Genomic DNA, 11,473 nt, shown 5'->3' on the forward strand with positions numbered 1-11,473 from the left:
GAGTGGGCTGGGTGAGGAGACAGACGGGTAGGCGATTGGAGGACAGCCACAAGTGCTACTGAAATGCAAGTCTCTGAATATCTGGAAAGGGTGTGGCCCTGGACCCAACGGGACTACTGTGCCACTTCCCTTCAGCACATTTTAGCCCTGTGGGAAGCTTTCATGTCAATCAAGATCCACTGGCCAATCACAGCTTCCAGGCAGACCTGCACATCAGAGGAGGACTGTTCTTCCGGGTACCACGCTACAGTTTCAGCTCGGTTGCTGAGCGGACTTGATTGGTTCTGAGTTGAGCACAGCTGCTCAGTGCTGTGAGGAGAGCTCAGGCAAGCTCTGAAGCCCCGACATGGTGAGCGCAGGGTCACTGCACACAACGGGGAGGAGCAGGCATCTGAGCAGCGGGGGGCTGGTGCGCTGGGTCTTTCCCTGGGGCTCCGTGGTAAACAGCGGTTGCAGCCACGGGTGACAGCAGTTTAATCCTAGGCACCACCTTTGGACTGGCTTGTGGGCTCTGCCTAACTACACTTGGGGGCTGCGTCTGCGTAAAGCATTTGCAACAGGGGCTTCTGTGTAGAATCGTCCTTGGCAAAATGCCAAACTCAGAAAGCCCTAGTTTCTCTAGTGTCTTCCACAAATTCTGCCTTTAACATTTAACACTTAGGTGTGAGATCCATTTGGAGTTAATTTTGTGGAGTCTGTAAAAGGCGTCTCCTGTGGTGGGTAGCACCCCAATATTAAGCTGTGATGTAGAAGAGTAGAGTTGATGCTGTAAAGGATTTACCATCGCCTAGGACACAGTACGTGACACCAAGTAGAATTTAGCTGAGGGAGGACTGCTCTACAGCACCCCACAGATGAGCAGTGTGCTAACCAGGCCTGTTAGAGATTAGCGTGCTAGGATACACAGGTTTGCTCTGTTCACCAGGATTGTCCAGACATTTGCCTCCAAACCATCACAAAGGAGACAGCTCTGATTTACAGCCAGCCACCGGGCCTCATATCAGAGAACAGGCCTCTAACAAGCTGCTCCATGGGGCTTTACAGGGTCACAACCAACGTTAAGGCCTGGTGTACCATGAAGGCATTAAAGTAACTGTTACTCTCCTTCTGAAATTGTCCTCTAGAAGCCTAATGCCCCCATCTGCTAACCCAAACCTAGCACCAGAAGCCTCTAGTGTCCGAGGCTTACTGCCCAATAAGCTCACCATTTTTAGTTCTTTCTGAACTCTGGCTGGCTAGTTCAACTCACTTGTCCTGGCTCAAACTCTTCTCACAGCTGACCGATCAGCTTTCCTGTTTCTCGTTGAATTGCTCTGCTTGGCCTCGTGCTAATTTTGACAATATGTTCTAATCTTCTGGCTCCTTCTCATTCTCTGCCTCGTTCTGCCTTCGCCTGTGTCTGGTTTGTTCTCCCTTCAACCTGCCTCCGTAAGATCTCCAGGTAAAGCTGCCTCTGAATTCTGCAAACTCAGCTCCACTGATCTGCCTTTCAACTCACTGACTCGACTTAATTGCTTGCCAGAAATAACTAGACTTCCAAGATCTGCATGCCTCTGTCTCTTGAGTGCTAGGATTAAAGTTGTATACCTCCAGGCCTGGGGTGAAGCTTTTCTTTACCTTAAACTTGCTCTAGACCAGGCTGGCCTTGAAGTCAGAGATCCGCTTGCCTCTGTCTCCAGGGATTAAAGGCAGGTCTGTATTACAGTCTGACCCCCACAGGCCTAGAAGGGCTTTTGGATGTGATCTGTTGCCAGGGCAGCCATGTTCTGAATTAAAATTCCTCTACATAAAGATCCAGTTTTCTTTTTTTAAGAAAGCATAGATTGGCCACATGAGAAAATCTACACAGGTTGACAACTCTTTGAAAAGGAAAACATGGTTGCATCGAAGACTGGTCTGATCAAGATAGGATTCCCACGAGGCCCTCATATATGGGGAATGACATAGCTCCTTCTCAAACCCAGGAACATGTTTGGTAGAGCCAGTAACAGCCTTTGGGGAGGGCTTGTTTCAGATTTTGAGAACCCAGCTCTTCCCACCACATGGGGCTTGGCCATAACGTTCTTGAGATCTCCTTGTACGTCACTGTTCATTAGACTCCTGAGTTTGTCCCGTTGTAAGATAGGTTCTGCTGACTTCATGGATGTCTCCCATTTCCTTCCAGTCTCCCCTGGAAGTTGTATACAAGATACTGTTCTTAAGAAGTTTACTTGGCCTAAGACATAGCTTGTGCGAGACACCTCCCCACCCCACCCCACCCCACCCCAGCTTTTCTTCCCTACTGTCTGCTTTCCCTGTCTTCTCCTCTTCTGGCACATGCACTTCAGGATCCTGTCACTGAAGAATGACCTGCTGTTTGAGGGCACTGGTGTACTTAAAAAAATTAATTCTGGGACTATCTTTGCTGTGTAAATGTCCCGTCTGGCTAAGTCGCTGGACTTGCAGTCTCTAGCCATATTTATATTGTTCAAAACCTAACCTGGGGCCTGACCCTTAAAGTGACTTAAGGGGACAGCATATGTGGAATGCAAAATCTGTTCCCCACTGCCTCCGTTTTGAGCATTAGCCAGAGCTGAATGCATGCTGTCATTAAAGAGATTTTTCTTAATCTTTAATTGTGTGTGCAGTGATTTCTCCCAGGGAAGGGATATTAATTCTAGGACAGCTGCATATTCAGCTTTGTAGAAAACTGTTTCTGAGACTAGCTATGTTGACTTGATCCCAGTCTGCTGCTCCCAGGGCGATGACCTTGGCTTCCTCTTGAGTAAACTTTTAAAATTCTTAAGTTAAAGGGCTGGCTGGCCTCTTTAGCCCTCCTCTTTACCTGTCCTCTGGGGCTGTGGAATGTAGCTCAGTTATTCACCTAATAGCTGATATCCATTTGTAAGTGAATGAATACCATATTTGTCTTTCTGGGTCTTGGTTACTTCACTTTTTTTTTTTTTTTTTTTTTTTTTTAAGTTGCAGCCTTTTCCTGTAAACTTCATGGTGTCTTTTTTTTTTTTTTAACATCCTTTTTGATGTAATTTTTTAAACATCTGAGTAATTTGCATGCTGCATTGGCAAAAGCAAGCAAGCGAGCTTCCTGGAGGCAGCCCCCTCATATTTGCATGGCTGATGAATAGATGCATCCCTGTGTAGGCAAAGCCCAGGGATTTGGCCTGTAGCCTGCTTGTTGCTGATAACCTGCCTTTCCGTGCTTGTTATTACTGTGTCCCTCATATAACCTGGCGGGGATAGAGACTCCCTCTCTGCCTGTTGCTCCAGAGGTGCTGCTCTCTCTGTCGGGCAGAGTTCCTGCAGAATCTTAGGAAGATGATTTTATCATTCCTGATGATGATTCCTGAGTTGATTCAGGTAACTTTGACTTTCCTGCAAATAAGATAAAAACTCCGTGAAGCACATGAATTATACCAGGATGAAAAACAAGGTTGAAATAAACTAATGATCAAGGAAATACATTTATTCTAGGTTTAGTCCAAGGAATGAGGCCCAGATGTTTACTGCAATAAGAAAGGCCATGTGAATATAAAAACAAAGAATAAATAATTAGCTAGAAAAGACAAGACAAGACAGACACCTGATTCTTGGTAAAAACCTTGACATAAAATGCTTTTGCTTTGAGCACACAGTGTACATTTGAAATAAAAAAAAAAGATAAAACTGCTTTGAACTCAAAATGACCTTATAGATAAAACCACTGCTCTAAACTTAGAAGTAAACAAAAATGTCTAGCTAGATATAGTTCTAATAAAATAACTTACAATCAATAGTTTTTCTGTAGCTACCTTTTTGTGAAATGATTCTATATATTCTTTAATGATGTAATTAAAAAAAATATTTTATTAATTTATTCATATTACATCTCAATTGTTAGCTCATCCCTTGTATCCTCCCATTCCTCCCTCCCTCCCGCTTCCCTCTTACTCCCTTCCCCTATGTCTGTGACTGAGGCGGGAGGTAATTTTTCTTTTTTAAATAGAGAATTCCTGAGCTGTGAGACATTAGCCATGGAGAGATGCATATATGCATTGGAAGTACCTGAACTGAGAGATGCATGAGAAGTGGCAGGGACGGGGCCATCAGCCCTTGGAAACTGAAGCTCCAGGATTTGGCGTTTCCCCTGATGGGTTTCCTGCCATGGACCAGTGTCACCATTATCTTCTGTTGGAATAGGAAAGGGTGTTGTGGACCACTGTATGTTGGGAAGATGTAACTTACTTTCTTATTTTACAAAACGTAGCAGTCAAAATATTGTCTTGAGTGTCAGAAGACATTAGACAAATGACATTGGAAATTTGAACAATGTTGGGACCTTTGCGGACTTAGGATCACTGAAGTTAGACTAACTGCATTTTCATCATGGGATGACCGTGAGCCTATAGAGCGCAGGCTCAGAATGTAGAGGGCGGACTCAGAAAGCTGTCAGAGAGGATGCTGTCTTTGAACACTCGTCTCTCCTTTGTGGCTTTCTTTGGGGAGTTTATGGAAGTTATGTAGCTGGAGCCTTTCTAGATTTCTCATTGGGGACGGGATTTGAGTGTCTGTAGACTCAATCCACTTCCTGTTCTTGGTGCCTACTGGGCTGTGGTTGAACCTGACCAGTCAGCTTCCTTCTCCTGCTGTCATGCCTTCCCCGTTATAGACTCTGTCCCTAAATCACATAAGATACACTGGAAGCAATTGCTATTCAGTGCTAGCCTGTTTTGTTTTTTAAATTTTGTTGTTTTTGTTTTTGAAGACAAAGTTTCTTTGTGTACCCTGGCCTCCAACTTAGAGATCCACCTGACTGTGGCTCCAGAGTGTTGGAATTAGATGTGGGCTATTATGCCTAGCTTTTTGTTTTGTTTTTATATTGTTGGCTGATGGGCCTGGAATGTTGGTTTTTGTACATGTCAAGCATATGTTGTTGTTAGAGCTTTACCCACATCTTGAATTTTGAACTTTGGCAGAGAGTATTTGTCACGATGGCATGTATTCATGACATTAATACTGCCTGAGCCTTCTGAGTCATTGAATTGCAGATGTGTGACATTCTTCCTACCTGTTTGTTTGAAATTTTTTGAATGAATATGAGCATTTTGGCTGTATGTGTGAATATGCCCCGCATGTGTGCTTGGTCCTCACAGTAGTCAGAAGGTGGCCTCAGAGCTCTGGAACCTGCTGTAATGGGTAACTGTCAGCCCCCTGTAGTACTGGTAATTGAGCTCAACTCTTTTCAAGAGCAGTGGGAGCTCTTCACTGCTGAGCCATCTCTCCTGCCCTATGCTGCTTATTTATGATGAACATTTACGTTGTTAATATTCTCATCTTTCCATTTGTACCTGTGTAAACATGCGTTCCCTCTTAGTAAGACCTTACTAATGTTGCAGCTTAAACTGGGGCATTTCAGGTTTCTTTAATAGGAATACAGAACTAGAGTGAATGTATAACTCTTTGGAAGAGCTTCAGTGAAAGCCTCTGAGTTCGTTTTGTCTTATTTTGTTTGTTTGATTTTTCTCTGGAGAGTCAGGGTCTTAATATGTACCTCTGGCTGTCCTGGAACTAGTTACGTAGTCCAGGCTGGCATTCCAGTCAATGAGATCCACCTGCCTCTGCCTCCTGAGTGCTGGGATTAAATGCTTTAGCCAATCTATCCAGTTTGCTCATCATATTTTGTAGTTAGTTCATACAGTTTCTCTGATATGTGCTCAGTAGTGTTGATCTGTTTGCTTGGCTCTCACTCTTTTTTTTTTTTTTAAACAAAGATTTGTTTATTTATTACTATGTATACAGTGCTTTGCCAGCATATGCTCCTGCAGGACAGAAGAGGGCATCAGATCACATTATAGATGGTTGTGAGCCACCATGTGCTTGCTGGGAATTGAGCTCAGGACCTTTGGAAGAGCAGTCAGTGCGTTTAACCTCTGAGCCATCTCTCCAGCCCGTGTCTCTCACTCTTTATGTCTGTTAATTGGCATTTTCTTGCAGGGCTCTATCCTATACAAACGGCACAGAATTGACAGGGGTGGAACTCATTATTTATTTTCCTTCCAGTCTAACAACTTGGTTACATTAGAACGTCTGTGTCAGGGAATATAGGTGTGAGAAGCACCAGAGCCATATGAATGTATTGTCAATGAAGTCAACATTTACAGTGTTATCAGTAGCACGCTTTCTGTTTACACGTGTATGGTATATTTTAGGATGCAGTGACCTATGAAGATGTGCATGTGACTTTTAATCGTGAAGAGTGGGCTTTGCTGGATCCTTCCCAGAAGAGTCTCTACATAGATGTGATGCTGGAGACCTGCAGGAACCTCACTGCTGTAGGTAAGAGGGTGAATTTTCCATTTTTTTTTTTTTTTAATAAGGGTAAAACTGTTTCTTGGTTATTGATGCTCTTCTGTAACTTCAATTAAGAACAAGAAAGAATGAGGTGAATAAATAAGGCATTGTTATAAGGTTCACTGAAGATAGTAACTTAAATTTTGCCTAATTTTAAATAATATATGATATATATATTCTGATACTGTATTTTAGGCTACAATTGGGAAGAACAGAACATTGAAGAACATTGTCAAAGTTCTAGACGACATGGAAGGTAATTTTAATGTGCGAGCTGATTGATCCAATACACCTCTGAAGAAATTTTAATGTGTCCTGGAGTTTTAAAGTATAAAACAGTACTGTTTTAAGTGTATGGATGATTATTAAATTCTGAAAAAAAAAACCAAAAACTATGTACCGTAATGTGAGGTATGTGATTTGTGTTTATAAGTCATTCCTTTAAGAAAGAAGACAAGGAAGAATTCCTTAACAGATCTCACCATTTGAATCATGGCCCCATTAGAGCTATGCTGTAGAACTGTAATCTGTTTAGCCTCATATCACTCAGATATTGCAAAAATTATCCACATTGAATAGGGGATGAGTATGTATCCAAAACCTTCTGTTAAACAGAAAGTCCATAGTAAAGCTGGTGTTATTTAACTTGCAGTAATGTTGCTAAGTTTAGTGAAAAGTGTTGGAGGTTGGTCTGACGTATTTTGATGCTAATCACTGCTTGCTGTCTGTGTACTCCAAGGTTACTATGTAACCTTGCCTAAGGAACTTCCTGTTTGACCAATAAAGGGCCATCTCACCTGGGAAGGGCCAATAGGATAGGTGTGGCTAAGGTTCCTGGGTTTGGGGAGAGAGACAGAGAATCTTAAGAAAGAGAAGTAAAAAGGAAAAGAACAAAAGAGAGGAGGCCACACCATGGGTTAGGAAAAACAAACAAACAAACAAACACATGGCTGCTGTAGATGGAGGGTTCGGCCCAGATAAGGAACATGAACAGGTATTTGAGAGTATGGATGGGAGGTTGCTTGTTAGACATTATTAAAAACAGATGACATGAGATTGGGACAGGTTATGGGATACCTGCCCCAATAAGGATGTAGTTTAGGGGATTAATATCTGCCCTGCCTGAGGCTACTTTAAAATATAACACCTGTCTGTGTCTTGATTAATTGCTCGCGGGTTAAGAAGTACTGCCATAATAATAATTATAGGCTTGATAATAGACATAAATAGGCAATACTAACTAAAATCACCACAACAGAGAAGGGCAATTTATGAGAGTCAAGAATGTTGTTGTGGAGAAACCTTAGTCCCTGTCCCACATGTTTCTTATAAGTGTGTAATTACACAATCAGCCTTTTCAGAACTGAAAGCAGTTGGCCACTGAAAACCTGAGTATGTATCAGTGGTATGGTGTGTGTACCTTTGTTTTCTGAATTCTGCAAAATGAAACACAGCCATCTGCCATATTTCAATTTTTTTTGGTATCCTTATGTTTACTTCCAACAGTTTGGTTATACATGTAGGACATTTTAAGGATTATTCCTTTGGTTTGTTGCCAAGTCATAGGGAATTTTTTCTTTAAACCTCTAGTGTTGACATGATGTTTTTCATGAAATTTGGAGGCTTCTAACATATTTCCTACTAGCAATTGGTCCATTTCCTCATTTCCCTGTGACAATAGGCCTGGTAAACCTGTGTGAGACTGAATAGGACTAATATATAACGGATAGTGTCTGCTTCTGATGGCCTGTTGCAATCGCATATGTAACAAAATCAATTCTGAGTTATCAGGATTAAATTTAGCAGTTTTTATGTGCGTAACAACTTTTTCTGCACACTGAGAGTCAGTAATTATATTAAGAGATTCGGGGAAAATCCGATAGCACCATAAGGATTGCGCAGAATTCTGACTTTTGAACTGAGGTGTAGGGACTTTTGATCACCTTGATTATTTTATCTGACCTATAACTGGACATTTCCATCTTGTTTGCATCTGTATAGAATGCTGGTGCCTCTGGACTTGGTGCTCTCTTTACAATACATGGAAGAATCCAATTAGCTCTTTTTATAAACTGTGTATTTTTGCTTTTCAGGTCTTTGTTGTTAATTTCTTCCAAATAGTTAGCACAAGCTCTCTGCACACAATATTGATATATAAAGTTGGACTATTTAACATTCCCTGTTAACACATTCCAATGGTATCTGTTTACTGGACCACTGTTGTTCACAATAGGTGCTGAGAAAGCAAACCTTTTCCTGCCCTGCTCATGCAAGGGTATTACGAAACATGAATCTTATAAGTCAATTACTATTATAGGCCATGACCCACGTAACAAAAGAGGTAAAGGAATTCCAGGCTGCAAAGGACACACTGGTCGAATTACTCTATTCACTGCTCCTTAAATTCATTAGCTTCCTTCACTTTCCTGATTTCTTTTTTAGAACAAACACCTGGGAATTCTGTGGGCAAGTGTACTCTTCTATATGTAGAGCCTTTAGCTGCTCATACGCAGCTTTTGTTATGGGCCACTGCCGTTGCCACCCAGGCCTGCTTGATACCTGTTTTAAGGGTGGAGCCGTTGGTATTTCAGCGGTGGCCCCTCTTAGGAACGTGGAGACACAATTCTGTGATGTCCTGGTTTGGGCAGTGGCTATAGCTCCTGGAAAAAGTATTGATACTTGTAATCAAGAGCAATCTTTCCTGTTTTGGTGCTTCTTAAATTCTGGATGTAAGGCCGGGCGGTGGTGGCGCACGCCTTTAATCCCAGCACTCAGGAGGGAGAGGCAGGCGGATCGCTGTGAGTTCGAGGACAGCCTGGACTACAAAGCGAGTCCAGGACAGCCAAGGCTACACAGACAAACCCCGTCTCGAAATACAAACAAACAAACAAACAAACAAATAATAAAAATAAAATTCTGGATGTAAATCAATATCTATCATATCTCATCTCTATCTCCTTAAACCATCTATCCAGACCTAAAAACATCTCAACCCCTAAACAACTAAGCTTAATTGTGAAACTAACCTGTTTGGTCTTCATCCCATCAGAGACTTGAGAAGGAATAAAATTAATTACCTGAGTAAACAGGGAGCGCATGTTAGCAGCTTCCAATTTGAAAAAAAAAAAAAAGACAGTTTAATGCCTGAACACAAAATTCTCTATAATGTTGGAGCATCGTCTTCAGCCTTCTTGCCCAGTATATCTGACAGACATATTTGTGAGGCAGGAACTATTGAGGACTCGCTTACCCCGTCTTGGCAGAGTTTGGCCATTGACTCTGCCTGCATCCAAGCTTGTCTATTTTTAGGCAGATTTATGTCAGTGGTTGAAATGAGAACATTTTGCCCATTTGCTTGTTTGCCACATGTGAAGCCATCTCCTGGAAAAGATTAGAACTGTAAAATCAATTCATATGGATGAAAGAATTCATCAATATAATGAATGTAATGAAAGCGATAAATGTGCCAATTATCTTTGCAGGCATAACAGAAGTTGTACTGGAGAGAAACCCTATGAATGTAACCAGTGTGGGAAAGCCTTTGCATTTCATAGTTATCTTCAAAGACATGAAAAGATTCATACTGGAGAGAAACCCTATGGATGTGATCAATGTGGAAAAGCATATTCACAAATCTGGAATCTCCAAAAACATAGAAGAACACATACCGGAGAGACACCTTATGAATGTAACCAATGTGGTAAAGGTTTTGCATGTAACAGTGATCTTCAAAGACATGAAAAGATTCATACTGGAGAGAAACCCTATGGATGTGATCAGTGTGATAAAGCATATTCAGAACTCTGGAATCTCCAAAAACATAAAAGAACACACACCGGAGAGACACCCTATAAATGTAACCAGTGTGGGAAAGCCTTTGCATGTAACAGTGATCTTCAAAGGCATGAAAAGATTCATACTGGAGAGAAACCCTATATATGTGATCAATGTGGTAAAGCCTTTGCTTGTCAGAGTAGTCTCCAAATACATGAAAGAACACATACTGGAGAGAAACCCTATAAATGTAACCAGTGTGGTAAAGGCTTTGCATGTAATAGTTATCTTCAAAGGCATGAAAAATTTCATACTGGAGAGAAACGCTATGGGTGTGATCAGTGTGGTAAAGCATATTCAGAACTCTGGATTCTCCAAAAACACAGAAGAACACATACAGGAGAGAAACCCTATGAATGTAGCCAATGTGGGAAAGCCTTTGCATGTAATAGTGATCTTCAAAGACATGAAAAGATTCATACTGGAGAGAAACCCTATGTATGTGATCAATGTGGTAGAGCCTTTTCGCAGCACAATAATCTCCGAATACATAAAAGAACACATACTAGAGAGAAACCCTATACATGTAACCGATGTGGTAAAGCCTTTGCACAAAACAGTCAGCTTAAAAATCATGAAAGGAATCATACTGGAGAGAAACCCAGTGAATGTATTTAATATGGTGAAGCCTTGGCACATTTCTATAGTCTTCATCGTCACGAAAGATTTCATACTGGAGAGAAACCCTATGACTATAAGCAATTTAGTGAAGCCTTTGCTCTTCACAGTTATCTCTGAATACAGTAAAGAGCACATCCTAGAAAGAAAAAAAGAAATCTCCTTGATGTGGTAAAGCCTTTGGGGTGCTCTTAGATCCAACACAACTCAAACTCCAGATCAATGCAGATAGTAAGGATTTATTGTAATCAAGTCACTACTCATTTATCAGGACTGCAAAGCATACTGGGGGGGACTGCAAGCCCCCCTTCCCATGCCTCCCCACCTTCAGCCAAATGATGGATAAAGAAAATGTGGTATATTTACACAACAGAATACTACTGAGCTGTTAAGCACAAGGACATCGTGAACTTGGCAGGCAAGTTGATAGAACTAGAAAATATCCTATATGAGGCAACCAGACCCGGAAGGGCATGCATGGTATGTACTCACTGGTAAATGGATATTTGCCATAAATTAGGATATCCAGGCTATAATCCACCGACTCAAAGAAGATATGTAACAAGGAGGGACCAAGTGAGGATGCTCGTGTCGCACTCAAAAGGGGAGATGAATTAGACTTCTGAAGTAGATTGACAGAGGGAAGTGGGTGGGAGATGTTGTGGGAAGGGTAGTCGGGTGGGAGTCATGTGTG

The 11,473-nt window shown here is 41.7% G+C and overlaps 1 protein-coding gene across 1 annotated transcript; it reads left to right on the forward strand.

Moving 5' to 3' along the window:
• The first annotated feature begins 283 nt into the window (after nt 1-283).
• Nucleotides 284-10,931, forward strand: LOC127203953 (zinc finger protein 431-like). Its single transcript, XM_051162895.1, has 4 exons — nt 284-349; nt 6,186-6,312; nt 6,523-6,583; nt 9,810-10,931. The coding sequence occupies exons 1-4, from the start codon at nt 347-349 to the stop codon at nt 10,777-10,779; spliced, it is 1,161 nt and encodes a 386-aa protein (XP_051018852.1). The 5' UTR covers nt 284-346; the 3' UTR covers nt 10,780-10,931.
• Nucleotides 10,932-11,473: the final 542 nt, after the last annotated feature.

Source organism: Acomys russatus, chromosome 19 (assembly GCF_903995435.1).
Source record: "Acomys russatus chromosome 19, mAcoRus1.1, whole genome shotgun sequence".
NCBI classification, from domain to species: domain Eukaryota; kingdom Metazoa; phylum Chordata; class Mammalia; order Rodentia; family Muridae; genus Acomys; species Acomys russatus.